The sequence below is a fragment of the Corylus avellana genome, chromosome ca2, assembly GCF_901000735.1.
Source record: "Corylus avellana chromosome ca2, CavTom2PMs-1.0".
Lineage (NCBI taxonomy): Eukaryota > Viridiplantae > Streptophyta > Magnoliopsida > Fagales > Betulaceae > Corylus > Corylus avellana.
In genome coordinates, this window is record NC_081542.1 from 43,561,771 (window position 1) to 43,577,566 (window position 15,796).

Genomic DNA, 15,796 nt, shown 5'->3' on the forward strand with positions numbered 1-15,796 from the left:
ATGCTTTATATTAATTTTACTGTCTTTGCTTCGAACTCCTTTTCGAGCAAAGAGTCTATGATGGCTACTGCAACTCCCACTTCAAAATCCTCTCATTCTGTACAATTTGAGTCGTCTCGAAAAGATATGAGCGATATTGCTCTCATAGAGTCATCCTGGTCTAATAGAAATCTCAACACATTGCACAAATTAAAAGTTTGGTGGAATGCATAGAGTCAATATAATCAATTGATCAAGAATACTGCTCTTCACACACATTTATCATACTTATTTCATATCGATTCTTCACGTACATTTATTTATTACACTTATTTCACACTATCGGCTGACATGTAGCGTGCTTGAAGTAACTTTCTACATTAGCCACTTAAGATATGACACGTCAGCCGATGTGAAGAGTTGCATTACTCGTTACAAATTGCTTGTTAGTTTAAGGTGATAAATGTACTTTTTTCCAGAATAGTTTTCAAGATTTCAACCACACATTGTGATCATATTCCAAAAAATGTATATATCTTTTTACAAGAAAATACTCCAAAGAAACAAAAACTCATACCTTATATATATATATATATATATATATAGACATCTCTGGTTCAAAAGCATTGCCGACACAACAAACTGTCTTTTCTTATTCACGATAAACACACATGACACAATAAACGTTCTTCTAATCATATAGCTAGCTAGCAGACAAAGACACACCAAAGGGTCCAACATAAGCTTAAAGGGCATAAAACACGACCGACCAAAACCATGCTAATATGCTACTACTACTACTACTACGTACACTTGGGCCAAACCATTATTCTACTCCAAGCCAAGTTTCTTTTTCAAGCCCACAACAAATTCAAAAATCTTCTTCTGATCAGGAAGAGTCTTGGCGACACTCTCCTTCTGCAGGCACCTCTTAACCCATGCAATTATCTTGGGGCACTCCGCCTCCATGCTGAAGTTACCAAATGTCTCATAAGCATAGAACCAGCTGTAGAAAGTGATGAGGGCAATGTCGACAAACCCAAATGTTTCTCCCCCAAAGTAAGGCTTCTCACCAAGCTCTCCCTCCAATATCTTGTAGGTTTCAAAGAACTCCTTCTTTGCTGCCACCTGCTCCTCCCCTTTTGTGGTCCATACCCTCTTTGAAACAGCAGACACCTGCATTTGGCACCCACATTGTATTACCACACTCCATAGGTTATAAAAACTGGGTGAATAATGTTGGATTAATTAATTTTAAATCAAATCTAGAAGTAAATTAAAAATATGTTGAGTGTACACGTGTGAGTGCAAATAAGTTTTGAGTTCAGTATTTCCTTTTATCTTTCTTTCTGGCCATTAAGGGTTCAAGAACTTGAAAGTGGGTCGAAATTGCAAGAGCTGATGGAAGGGATTAAGATCAAGAGTATAAGCTATCCCTTCAATTTCCAATATTATGTGAGAATCTGGAAAGAAAAACTCAAGTCGATCGGAAATGTGGACTGAACACTTATTGAAATAGAAATTAGAGCATTTACCTTTCCTGCACTTCTTGTTATGTGCTACCATACCATATATATATATATATATATATATATATGAATGATGTAGAAGGAAAAATTAATAAGTTGGTCTTTTAATTTTATTTGGGTCTTATTAATTAATTAGGTTATTTATATTTAGATCGGTATTTTATCTATATTTTAAGAGATATTGTAATGGGCTTGGCCCAAAGTCATTTAGTCTAAAGTTAGTGATATTTTATAATTAGATAATGGGCTTAGCCCAAAGTCAATCAAATTAGGGTTATATATATATATTTTTTTTTTTTGACATGAGAGTTTATTTTACAGTATTTATTTAAATGCTCTTTGTACTCCTATATATGGAGATCATATTATGATTAATGAAGAAAGATGTTTCCTTGGAGGCATGATTACTTTCTTCTTCTTGTTGGTGAGACTCTACCAAAACTCGCTTGTTGACCGGTGAGACTCTAATCAACGTGGTTTATCTTATTTTTTGTTATTTTTGATCTCCTTTCGTCGTGCATCAATATATTTCTCGATTGAGGTCTCATGGACCTCTAATTCATCCAGTCTAGGCCGTTTATTGAGCAATGTGAGAATAAACGGCCTAGATTGCATTAAGCCATGTGAGTATTAAAAGAAAAGAAAAGAAAAGAGAAAAAAAAAAAAGTGGACTTAACCAATTTTTCAAGTAAAATTTGACTTTTATATATTAGATTTCCTTATTATTTTGTTCAATTGATTTGTGATCATCTTTTTAGTTGGTATTCTACGAATATATTTATTTTTTCCTTTTTCTTTTATAAAGCTTATGTTTATTGATTATGTAGTTACAAGAAATGTGATAAATCTTAATATAATAACTTGTAACCACCAATTAATTAACTAACTGATTAACCGAAAAAATCAAAATTACTCATTATCAATACGAAGTTAGTTAATTAATCGACTTAACCGACTTCTACAGTTAGGTAGGCTGAAAATGCTCCTACCGACATCTACCAAGATCTACCTCCCCAAAAGAGGAATGTTGGGTCCCAAGACCAGGTGTAATAGCCCGAAAGATAAGGGAAGAATATATAGGAAAATAATCAATCTTAAAACCGGTAACTCTCTCTGATACACCAGCTAGAAAATCTCTCACCCAGCTCTCTAAATCGTGTGACTATAACTCAGGCATCGGAGTCCTCGTCGGGATAGCCCGACATGTCTCTAAACCTTGTGTGTTCTTGGTCTGCAGGCATAAGGGAAGGTAGACACATCACCTTAAGAAGTCTTTGGGCAGGATCTCTTTGTTTTCTGTTTTTTAAGCCTTTTTATATATAGCTTGGCCAATCATTGAAGTACGGCCTGGATTAAAGAAATTGCAGACCCGAGGCACCCATGAAAACCCAGAAATTAAAACAACAAAAGAAAGGAAATTGCAGTGATGTACCTTGGCATCAACGAAATCAGCCCAGAACTTGGCTTGAGCTCTCTGGTAAGGATCAGAGGGAAGCAACGGAGACTTGTGGTTCCAGACCTCGTCAATGTACTGAACGATGATGAGGGACTCTAAGACCGGTTTCCCATTGTGGATGAGAACCGGGATCTGTTTGTGAACCGGGTTCATCTTGAGAAGCAGCTCGCTCTTGTTACTCAGGTCCTCCTCCTTATACTCGTATTTGATCCCTTTCTCAGCAAGCGCGATCCTGGCCCTCATCCCAAACATGCTGGGCCAGAAATCCAGCAGAACCACCTCGTCCGCCATTATCAGACACCTCGAAAGACTGAAATGAGAGATAGAGAGCAACTCACAAGATGTGGTACAGTCTGAGTATGCGAAGGTGCATGGGGACCGGAGGTTGCGGGTTATTTATTTATTAGGTATGATATGAAAGGGTTGTAAAGGAAATTTCTGTACCTCTAGATAGCATTATCCCCAAGGGTGGGTGACTCACTACTCAATAATTCAATCCATCTTCATTTAAAGATTCCCCGAATTATCCTACTTTAAAAGCAGAGGCTCGTATTCCCTTTAAATTGTGGTCTCCAATAAAGCTTAAATTTTACATATATATATATATATATATATATATATATATATATATCACATCATCAAATTGATTTGCCAAAAAGAGGATTTTTATTTTTATTTTTATGGAAAATATTATGTACACTTTTAGTATTTTTCTTGTCCCGAGTAGGTATTAGTTTTTAAAATTAAGTGAGAAAATTAAGAGCAATTTGTTATTTTTAAATAATATTCACTTATAATCAGGAGGACACCGAGAGAGTACCTAGCTATTCACTTTTTATACTAGCTACTTAAAATATGATATATCAGCGGATGTGAAGAGTTACATTACTTATGACAAATTGTTTATTAGTTTAAGATGATAAACGTACTTTTTTCATAATAATTTTCAAGATTTTGACCAAACATGCATTGCGATCATTTTCCAATACATATATCTTTTTACAAGAAAATACTCCAAAGAAACAAAAATTTATACCTTGCACTTGATTTTTCATGATTTTTTTAAAATATTTGTTTGTTTGTTTTTTTTAAATAATTTTGTTTCTTTCTTTATTTCCTAAGACAATGGACAATGGGCAGAAATGAAGATAGAGATCATTGCGCTGCATACACGGATACCCAAAGACTGATATACATTCCATTCTAAGAAAGACAACAAAGTATATATATATAGTCATCGCTATAGTTCAAAAGCATGGTCGACACAACAAAGTGTCATTTCTTATTAAAGATACATTCACGATAACAAGCGTGACACAACACGACACACGTTCTTCTGATCATATGGTACTCAGCAGACAAAGACACACCGAAGTGTCCAACAAAAGCTAAACGGGCATAAAACACGACCGACCAAAGGTCCAAACCCATGCTAATATGCTACTACTTCCACACTTGGGCCAAACCATTATTCTACTCCAAGCCAAGGTTCTTCCTCAAGCCCACAACAAAGTCTAAAACCTTCTTCTGGTCAGGAAGAGTCTTGGCAACACTCTCTCTCTGCAGGCACCTCTTAACCCATGCAATAATCTTGGGGCACTCCGCCTCCATGCTGAAATTGCCGAATGTCTCATAAGCATAGAACCAGCTGTAGAAAGTGATGAGGGCAATGTCCACAAACCCAAATGTTTCTCCCCCAAAGTAAGGCTTCCCACCAAGCTCTCCCTCCAATATCTTGTAGGTTTCAAAGTACTCTTTCTTTGCTGCTTCCTGTTCTTCTCCTTTAGTGGCCCATATCCTCCTTGAAACAGGATACACCTGCATTTTGCACTCACATTGTATTACCGCACTCCATTGGTTAAAATAATTAATTTCAAATCATGACTACTAATAAAAACTACGTTGAGTATACACGCGTAAATGTAAAAAAGTTTAAGCTTCCACATTAAAAAGATGTCACGAGTGTAAAAGGTTATTATAGTATAGTTGGACCCAAACCCACAAGCACAACATGTTATATTATGGAGTCACTAAGGCCCCGTTTGCCAACAGTGCGGAACGGTACTGTAACTGAAACGGTACAGTACCATCATTTAAAAAATGATATATTTTTTTTTCTTTAAAAAAAAAAAATTAAAAAACTTTAAAAAAAAACACCCCAGCTCAAAACGGTGTCGTTTTGGGCATTAAAATTATTATTATTACTTTTTCTTAAAAAAAAAAAAAAACGGAGAAAGAGATCGGGGTGGCAGGCTCCAACACCCCTTGGCTGGGCAAGGTGGTTTAACCACTCAATTTTTGGTTAATGGGAGTGGTCGACAATCCCCATGTATCTTACGGGTGGTTTGAATCACCCCCATACAAGGGGTGGTCCTACCACTTCTCACAAAAAAAAAAAAAGGGGACTCAGTATTTGGGGGTGGCCTGGACCACCTAACCCATACTAGCCGGTGGTCCGGTCAATTTCTTATTGTGGGTGGTTCAACCACCCCCATATCGGCTATGGAGCTTCACCCCCCACAGCACACCTATTTACAAGGGCTACTGAGCCACCTCGACTTTCTCTCCTCGCTTTTTTATTTTTTATTTTGCAAGAAAAAATTTTAATGCCCAAAATGACACTGTTTTGGGTTGGGGTGTTTTATTTTTTATTTTTTATTTTTTATTTTAATTTTTTTAAAATTTAAAATTTAAATTTTATTATTTTTTTATAAGTTTTTTAATATTTTTTATTTTTTTTTAAAAGAAAAAAAAAACATTTTTTAAAGGATGATATTGTAGCTAGAATAGTACCGTTTTAGCTACAATGCCGTTCCGCACTGTTGGCAAACGGAGCCTAAAAGAGCCAATGACACGGTCGAGGGGTTTATCGGAGCCAATGGTGATGTGTCATATAATGGAGTGATGCAGACACAGACAAGGGGGTGTAGGCAGGGACAGAATGAAGGGGGGGCCAGTATAGTAATATGGTGATGGAGTTACACGTAAGGGCTTCGAGTAAACCCATATAGCTCACAAAATGCTCTTGGAGATGGCCATTGATAAAAAGCTTTTGTTTGAAAGAGAGTATAGTAATATGGTGATGGAGTTACACGTAAGGTAAAGATTATTGAGTATACACGTGAGAGTGAGTAAAAAGATTTGAGTCCTACTTTGGAAAGATGCAACAAGTGTTTTTGTTCGCTGTATTTCTTGTAACTTTCATTTTGGCCATTAAGGGTTCAAGAACTTGAAAGTGGGTCGAAATTGCAAGAGCAGATGGAAGAGATCAGTATGGGTTATTCTTTTCAATTTACAATATTTCATAAGAATCTGGAAAGAAAAACTTAAGTCGTAAACGCGGACTGAACACTTATTGAAACAGAAATTACAGTATACTAGCTTTTACCTTTCCTGCACTTGTAGTTCTGTGCTACCAATAGAATTGCTGGGCCTCTAATTCCTTCAGTCTAGGCCGTTCATTGAGATAAACGGCCTGGATTGGATTAAGCCATGTGACCAATAATAAAAAAGCCAAAACAAAAAAGTGGTCACCGGACCACCTTTTAAGGTGATCGGCTTCCTAATGGCATGCCCTTACCCTTAGATGGGTGGTACGGATATCCCCTAAATAATATGTTTAAAATTGTATTTAAAAAATAGATTTTTTTTTTAAAGTACATTTTAATTATTTTTAAGGCATATTTGATATTTGAAATTGTGTTGGAGGGATTTAAAAATACTTTTAATACTCAAAAAGTCCATTTGAAGAAAAAAAGTGTCCGTTTGGTAAAAAAATTAAAAGCGCTTTTAAGGGTTAAAAAATCTAAAAATAGCCAAATATATATATATATATACTTTTGATAAAAACTTAAAAATGAAACTTGCTTAAAAACTTTTTTTTTACTTAAAAAGTTCTTGTCAAACGCAATTTCAAACAGGCTCTTATGCTTTTTGACCTTAAAAGTGTTTTTAATTTTTTTTTTTAACAAACGGGTACTTTTTTTTTCAAAATCTTTTGAGTTGTTAAACACATTTTTAGACCCCAAAACGTATACTTATACATGTCTTAACTCTTTATTTTATTTTTATTTTTTTCTTTTTAATGCTTAAATAGCTTAATCAGGACCGATCATTTTAGATGGTCCAACAACCGTTATTTTTATTTATTTTTTAATTCTTTGTTTTCTGTTTTTTGGCCTTTTATAGCTTGGCTCAAGTTAAGATTGTCCAAAAACACGAGACACCCATGAAAACCCAGAAGGCCAGAAACTAGAACAACACAAAATAATAAAAATAAAGTATTGGAGCTCCTTTGGACAAATACTTTGGGATTAGTTTCTTGCTTCAAGAAAAAAATAAAAATAAAATCAAACTGCTAGTTTGCTATGAAAACAAATCAAACGTACAAGAAACTAAAACAGCATTAAAAACATAAACAAAAAAGAAAGGAAATTTCAGTGATGTGTACCTTGGCATCAACGAAATCAGCCCAGAACCTGGCTTGAGCTCTCTGGTAAGGATCAGAGGGCAGCAACGGACACCTGTCCTTCCACACCTCGTCAATGTACTGAACGATGATGAGGGACTCACAGACCGGCTTGCCGTTGTGGATGAGAACCGGGATCTTCTTGTGAACCGGGTTCATCTTGAGAAGCAGCTCGCTCTTGTTCTTCAGGTCCTGCTCCTTGTACTCGTACTTGATCACCTTCTCAGCCAGCGCGATCCTCACCCTCATCCCAAACATGCTGGCCCAGGTATCCAGCACAACCACCTCGTCCGCCATTGCCAAAAACCAAAGAAACACCGAAAAGAGAGAGAGAGAGAGCAACCGGCAAGATGAAGATTGGTGGAGTCCTCGGAGTTGTAGCTGATCAGTGAGTATGCGAAAGGTGAGTGGGTAGGGTTGGGGATTATTTATCATGTATTAAATGTAAGGTTAGTAAAGTAAATTTTTGTACGTGTAGTTACTGTAGATAGCATTTTCCCGAAGGTGACCCCACTACTAATTATTCAATCTGTCAACATTTAGAGATTCCCCGAATTATCCTTTGTTAAAGGAGAGGATCCTATTCCCCTTCACTTATGGTCTCCAATAAAGTCTTCTATCTTTGCCTTTTGCTTTCTACCAAAAAATAATTACAAAAATTAATAGATAATTTTATTTAAACACAAAAAAATTAAATTTATTTTCATATTTACGTCGCAACAAAATAGTTTTTAATTAAAAAAATGTAATCAAGCGAGCTAGTCAATCATATAGCCGTCTTAATAGTTTTATTTTTACACTTATTTATTACATATATTTTATATGGTTGATGTGGCATATTTTAAGTGACCTAGAGCATGTTTGATATTGTGTTTGAAAAATAGAGTTTTTAAGTAAAAAAAATTTTTTTGGGGGCAAAAATTTCATTTTTTAGCTTTTGTCAAAAGTGCATTTGGGCTATTTTAAAGCTTTTTAGACTCTTAAAAGCACTTTCAATTTTTTTTTTATTAAACGAGTATTTTCTTATTTAAACGAACTTTTTTGAGTATTAAATACACTTTTAAACCATTCAAACGCATACCTAAACAAGCTCTTTATCATTTAAAAAAGTATTAGCTACTTGAAACACATCACACCAATGGGTATGAAATAATATTCATAGTTTTTTTTAATAGAGTACTAAAAACAATGGTACACCTACAACAAGAAAACCAAACAGAAGAAATAACACAGTACTACAAAAAGAGAAATACAGGCTAATCAAGACAATAAAACGTGCTTCAAATTAATTTCCAAGGAGGGTCTTTGCCATAATATTGTGATGGTAAGTTGCAAGTGGAACGGATTGTAATGCCCAATGAGTAATGTTGTGAGCATGAATGTTTGTACTCATATCAATCTTGGTAGCTAACTATACTAATAGTATTGAGTAGACCAAGAGTATTAAAAATAATGTCAGGGGATTCTCCAATTAGAAACAATGGGAATTTTGTGGATGATGATGGGTGATAGAGAATATGATCTAGTGTTTTTACCAAATTCTAATTTGTTATTCTAGGCCGATGCATTATCTTCTTATTGAAAGATACAAAAGATCTTTAAAAGTTTCTCTTTTTCAAACCATACACAACAGAGAAATGTTACACGCACTTGCATTCTTACACTTTCTAACGTAGCATTAAAAATAATCATTGGATTTTTGAACATATTATTATTGAATTTTGAATTCAATTGTGATTTTTAATACAAGCAAACACTTCAATGCTCTGTAACTCTGGTCAGACCATTACTCCAGACCAAACCACTCCAAGACAAACTCATAAATCTTCTTCTGGTCAGGAAAAGTCTTGGCGACACTCTCCTTCTGCATGCACCTCTTTGTCCATGCAACAATCTTGGGGCACTCCGCCTCTATGCTGAATTTGCCAAATGCCTCGTAGACATAGAACTGACAGTAGAAAGTGATGAGAGAATGTTGACAAACCCAAATGTTTCACTCCCAAAGTAGGGCTTCTCACCAAGCTCTCTCTCCAATGTCTTAAATATTTCCCAGAAATCCTTCTTTGCTGCCTCCTGCTCTTCTCCTTTTGTGGCATATAACTTCGTACCAACGGCTGCACGGCATACACCAGTATTATCCCACGAACATACAACGGAGGGAAATATTGAGATGTTTTATTGTTCTATATATTAATCAATAAAAATAAATAAATAAACTAAAATATTTGAGCTCCTACTAATTTGGGATTAGTTTATTTTGGTATAAAAGAAATAAAATAAAATTAGAAGGAAAAAAAAGTTAAAAAAAGAAATTGCAGAGGCTTTTCTACCTTCTGGTCAACAAAATCAGCCCAGAACCTGGTGTGAGCTCTTTGGTATGGATCAGAGGGCAGCAACGGAGATTTGTCGTTCCAGACCTCGTCAATGTACTGAACGATGATGAAGGACTCACAGACCGGTTTACCGTTGTGGATGAGAACCGGGATCTTCTTGTGAACCGGGTTCATCTTGAGAAGCAGCTCGCTCTTGTTCCTCAAGTCGTCTTCCTTGTACTCGTATTCGATCCCCTTCTTAGCCAGAGCGATCCTGACCGGCTGACCCTCATCCCAAACACGCTGGCCCAGAAATCCAGCAGAACCACCTCGTCCGCCATTGTCTCAAAAATATTGAAGCAACTTGGGAAGAAAAGAAAAGTGGGATGGAGCGGCCAAAAAGACGTGGGACAGTCCTCGAACTTCTACGTAGCTCAGTACATATCGAAGGCAGGAAAGTTTTGCAATGAAGGTGGGTTTGGTGACAATTGTGTCGTTTTCTATGCATTTTCTTTCCTAGGGATGGCTTTTGATATTTTGAGTCTTTGACCATCTTTCTACAAAACGTGAAGAGTATCCGCATCAAACTAGCCCTTTCTAGCTGAAGGTAATTGACCATCACCCATTTAGCCACAGAAAGTGGTTAAGTCATCCTTTTCTTATGTGTCGTGGTGTTTTGGGTCATTTATTTAAAATAAATGGCCCATAATCATATTAAAGTTAATGTTGCATTCTAAATATAGCACAGACAATCCTCGTTTGACTAATTGTTTTGCAGTTAAACTTGTATTAACTCAGTCTTTTCGAAATCAAAATTGGATATACATTTTGTTAAAAAACTTGTTTCTTCGCCTTGTTAGACAATGGATAAAGGGCAAAAGAAAAGTTGAGAGAGAAAAGAAAGATCATATATATATATATCATTCCTCATTAATAGTTAATGCAGGCACATTTCTATACTCTGTAATTCTGAGCAGAGTAGCATTACTCTAGTCCAATCCTCTCCAAGGAAAACTCATAAGTCTTCTTTTGGTGGGGAAGAGTCTTGGCGACACTCTACTTCTTCATGCACCTCTTATCCCATGAAATGATCTTGGGGCACTCTGCCTCTATGCTGAATTCGCCAAATGTCTCAAGCACATAGAAGCTGTAGAAAGTGATGAGAGCAATGTCGACAAACCCAAATGTTTCACCCCCAAAGTAAGGCTTCTCACCAAGCTCTCTCTCCAATGTCTTAAACATTTCCAAGCATTCCTTCTTTGTTGCCTCCAGCTCTTCTCCTTTTGTCTCCATTAACTTCCTTCCAACACCATACCCCTTTTCTTATTAAAGGGTACAAAAGACTTATAGAAGTTTCTTTTTTTTTTAAACCAAACACAAAAGAGAAATGTTATGCATACCCTCACTATTACACTCCCTAATGTAGCATTGAAAATAACCATTGAATTTTTGAATATATCACTATTGAATTTTGGATTCAATGGTGATTTTTAATGTCCCGTCAAAAAATGTGCACTTAAAAGTGTGATGGTGAGAGTGTGTGTAGCATTTCTCAAAACAAAATACAAAGGACACCCGGTAAAACGCATCAACAAGCAAAGCCTTATATCTTTCTTATTCCTATATATGGTAGAAAGGCTATATATAATCTTACATTTAGCAGACAATACTCTGTAACTCTGGCCAGACCATTACTCTAATCCAAACCACTTCATGTGAAACTCATAAATCTTCTTCTGGTCAGGAAGAGTGTTGGCAACACTCTCCTTTTGCAGGCACCTCTTAGCCCATGCAACAATCTTGGGGAACTCGGCCTCCATGCTCAATTTGCCAAATCTCTCGTATAGATAGAACCGGCTGTAGAAAGTGATGAGAGAAATGTCGACAAACCCAAATGTTTCACCCCCAAAGTAAGGCTTCTCACCAAGCTCTGTCTCCAATGTCTTAAATGTTTCCAAGAAATCCTTGTTTGCTGCCTCCTGCTCTTCTCTTTTTGTTTCCCATAACTTCCTTCCAACAGCATATACCTGTATTTTGCACTCGTATTATACATTGTAATTACTATTACGACATAATCACCTCGCCATCAGTTCAGGAACGATGACAGCAAGAATTCAAAATCAAATTGTATAGTTGAAGATACGAGTGATAAGATAAAGAGCATGTTAGTTTTTGTAGAGTTATCTTTGCAACAAATTCTCTGCACAGCAGATACTTTATAAATACATTTGAGTGAAATATTAAGAGAGTTTACACGGCTCCTTTTGGGAGAAGCCACGGGTGCTCCTATTGGTATGGATGTTTTCTCCCTTGAAGGGGATGCGCTATTGGTGGTTCTTGTAGTGAATCAGCCTTCTCTTTTTGCTTCTTGGCATTTTGCTTCTATAATTTCTGACATTAGTATTGATCTTTCCCTCTTTCAAAGCTGGAATGCTTTGAAAGTGTTTAGATATGTCAATTTTCGTGCACATGCGTTAGTTATATGGGCCACTACCCAGTTTAAGTTTTCTTATTTTCTCTTTCATCCAGATCAAGAGTGTGAAGGACCCCTCCTTGTAGTCATTTTCTCTCATTTCAATTAGGATAAAAGAAAGAGAGAGTTTAGACCATAAAATTATTTAATCGTTTAATTAATACTCCTTTACTAGTAGATTATGAAAAAAGTGTTCATTTTTATCGAATCTTTGTTATAGTTTTGCACTATTCAAATTGAGTCTCTTCTACGATGATGTGTCGTGAAATCTCATTTTATAATCTTTAATTTACAGTTTTTAATAGAAATTTAGTACATCATGTAAGAACACCAAATACAATATTGATGAAAATATTATATTTCTAATTCAAATCAATTTCATGGATATTTCCATTAACTCTAAACAACCCTTACCACCCTCCACCCAACTCTGAGTTTCCAACACTAGAATCTCTAAAACCAACTATAACTATGGCTCTTGTGGTTTTATTGATGGTTTTGTCGATGATTATTTTGCCTATAAAGTATTTTGTCAAAGAAGAAAAATACCCAATTTACACCTTCACATGATTGAAGTTATTCTCGTTCAGATATCAGAATTGTTAAAATTTCTTAAGTAATTTCACAGTAAAATTATAATAATTATTTTCAATAAATAGTTCAGATTTTATTATCCCAAATACAACAACGTAAGAAACGATGAATTAAAGTTCTAATAACGGAGGCAAATATTGGGATATTTTATCACTCTATATATTAAATTATTAATCAATATAAATAAATAAATAAACTAAAATATTTGAGCTCCTACTAATTTGGGATTAGCTTATTTGGTTTAAAAGAATTAAAATAAAATTAGAAGGCAAAAAAAGTTAAAAAAGGAAATTGCAGACTTTTCTACCTTCTGGTCAACAAAATCAGCCCAGAACCTGGCGTGAGCTCTTTGGTGAGGATCAGAGGGCAGCAACGGAGATTTGTCCTTCCAGACCTCGTCAATGTACTGAACGATGATGAGTGACTCACAGACCGGTTTGCCGTTGTGGATGAGAACCGGGACCTTCTTGTGAACCGGGTTCATCTTGAGAAGCAGATCGCTTTTGTTCCTCAAGTTGTCGTCCTTGTATTCGTATTCGATCCCCTTCTCAGCCAGGGCGATCCTGACCCTCATTCCAAACACGCTGGGCCAGAAATCCAGCAGAACCACCTCGTCCCCCATTTTCAAAAATATTGAAGCTAACTTTGAGAGCAAAGAAAAGTGGGATAGAGCGACCAAGAAGATGTGGGACAGTCCTCGGACTTCTACATATCGAAGGCGGATAAGGTTTGCAATGAAGGTGGGTTTGGTGACACTTGTGTGTGTGTCGTTTTCTATGCATTTTCTTTCCTAGGGAGCTTTTGATATTTTGACTCTTTGACCATATTTCTTTTCTTTTTTTCTTTTTGTTTTGTTTTTTGTTTTTGTGTTTTTATTTGTTTGTACAAGAGAGAGAAATGAGATTTGAACTAGTGATCTCTGTTTCATTAAGTATGGTCTCAGCCAATTGAGCTACTTCTAAAGAACTTTAACCATCTTTCTACCACACATGACAATTTAGAAATTTTTTTTTTTTTTCTTTTAATTTTTCTAATGTGGCGCTACGATGTGTAAAAGTGGGGTCTATTGTCACGTTTTAATATTTGGAGGCTAAAGAATAAAAAAGTGTTGAAACTTTGGTGGGATTAAAGGTATTTTTCTCCTTTAAAAAAACAAAAGATTTTTTTTTTTTTTTCGTTAAATCATTAAGGTAAAGTAATAGCACCATTTAGAATATGCAAATATTGTATCAATGCTATATAAATTTGGTAAGAGCATTACATCAACCGCCTGCTAAAGGCTAGTTAGACGTAGTCAAGTTAGCTATTTTTTTGGTTATTGGAGATGGTTCACAGCATATAAAGGTTATGTTAAAAGTAGTCGAACCATCACCCATTTAGCCATAAAAAATGGTTTAGCCACACCCAAAAAAGTTAAGTTCGTAATAGCCAAACCATGCTTTTGTCCATAGTGGTGACCACCCCACAAACTGCTAAGTCAAGTCACCCATTTTTTATGTGTCATATGGTGTTTTGGGTGGCCCATATTAAAGTTAGTGTTGCATTCTAAATATTGCACAGACAATCCTCCTTTTACTAATTTTTTTTGCAGTTAAATTTTTATTAATTCAATTTTTTTAAATCAAAATTGGATATAGATTTTGTTAAAAAATAATAATAATAAATAAATAAATAAATTGTTTCTTTGCCTTGTTAGACAATGGATAAAGGGCAAAAGAAAAGAAAAGAAAAGAAACATAGATATATATTTATCATTTCTACACTCTGTAATTCTGAGAAGAGTAGCATTACTCTAGTCCAATACTCTCCAAGGAAAACTCGTAAATCTTTTTTTGGTGGGGAAGAGTCTTGGCGACACTCTCCTTCTTCATGCACCTCTTATCCCATGAAATAATCTCAGGGCACCTTGCCTCTATGCTGAATTCCCCAAATGTCTCAAGCACATAGAAGCTGTAGAAAGTGATGAGAGCAATGTCGACAAACCCAAATGTTTCACCCCCAAAGTAGGGCTTCTCACCAAGCTCTCTCTCCAATGTCTTAAACATTTCCAAGAAATCCTTCTTTGTTACCTCCAGCTCCTCTCCTTCTGTCGCCAATAACTTCCTTCCAACACCATACACCTACATTTTGCACTCCCAGATAAAATTTTAATGAATTAAATAAATAAAAACTAAAATATTTGAGCTCCTACTATTTCGGTTTGAAAAAATTAAAACATAACATTAGAAGAAAAAGAAAAGGAAAGAAATTGCAGAGACGTACGTACCTTGTGATCAAAAAAGTCAGCCCAGAACCTGGCGTGAGCTCTCTGGTAAGGATCGGAGGGCAGGAATGGAGACCTGTCGTTCCAGACCTCGTCAATGTACTGAACGATGATGAGGGACCCACAGATCGGCTTGCCGTTGTGGATGAGAACCGGGATCTTCTTGTGAACCGGGTTCATCTTGAGAAGCAGCTCGCTCTTGTTCTTCAGGTCCTGCTCCTTGTACTCGTACTCGATCCCCTTCTCAGCAAGCGCGATCCTGACCCTCATCCCAAACATGCTGGGCCGGAAATCCAGCAGAACTACCTCATCTGCCATTGTCACACAGCTCGACAAAAGATGATTTAAGCAACTAATTGGAGAGCAAAGAAACGTGGGCTGACAGCTGACTGTTTTGGGCTTTCACTCACAGTCACAGGAATCCATCGATACTTGTATGAAAGGTTTTGTAATGAAGGTGGGTTGGTTTGTCGTTTTCTCTGTATTCTCTTTCCTTCCAGCTACTTCCGAAGCCAATACGACGTCAGTGTTTCTGTCGTATGGCAATGAGTAGATTGGCACTATGAGATATTTTACATTACATTTGTCTGTTCAGTTAAGCCGTAAAGAAGTCTCACATAAAATATCTTGTATGAGAGTCCCTTTCGCAATACAAAGTTGACACCTTTAATTAAACCTTTTTCCAAATAAAGAAGAGCAAGTTTATACGTAATAAACTTCAC

At 36.1% G+C, this 15,796-nt stretch overlaps 2 protein-coding genes and 2 pseudogenes across 2 annotated transcripts; all 4 read right to left on the reverse strand.

Moving 5' to 3' along the window:
• Positions 1-833: 833 nt before the first annotated feature.
• On the reverse strand, positions 834-7,856 carry LOC132169878 (probable glutathione S-transferase parC; annotated as a pseudogene).
• A 1,290-nt stretch (positions 7,857-9,146) lies between these two features.
• LOC132172116 (probable glutathione S-transferase parC) lies at positions 9,147-10,176 on the reverse strand (annotated as a pseudogene).
• A 1,149-nt stretch (positions 10,177-11,325) lies between these two features.
• Positions 11,326-13,555, reverse strand: LOC132172115 (probable glutathione S-transferase). Its single transcript, XM_059583566.1, has 2 exons — positions 13,119-13,555; positions 11,326-11,771 (listed from the first exon to the last, which is right to left on the reverse strand). Exons 1-2 carry the CDS (start codon positions 13,431-13,433, stop codon positions 11,436-11,438), a joined length of 651 nt encoding a protein of 216 aa, XP_059439549.1. The 5' UTR covers positions 13,434-13,555; the 3' UTR covers positions 11,326-11,435.
• Positions 13,556-14,532: 977 nt separating this feature from the next.
• LOC132170457 (probable glutathione S-transferase parC) lies at positions 14,533-15,561 on the reverse strand. Its single transcript, XM_059581448.1, has 2 exons — positions 15,078-15,561; positions 14,533-14,931 (listed from the first exon to the last, which is right to left on the reverse strand). The coding sequence occupies exons 1-2, from the start codon at positions 15,390-15,392 to the stop codon at positions 14,599-14,601; spliced, it is 648 nt and encodes a 215-aa protein (XP_059437431.1). The 5' UTR covers positions 15,393-15,561; the 3' UTR covers positions 14,533-14,598.
• Between the last annotated feature and the right edge of the window lie 235 nt (positions 15,562-15,796).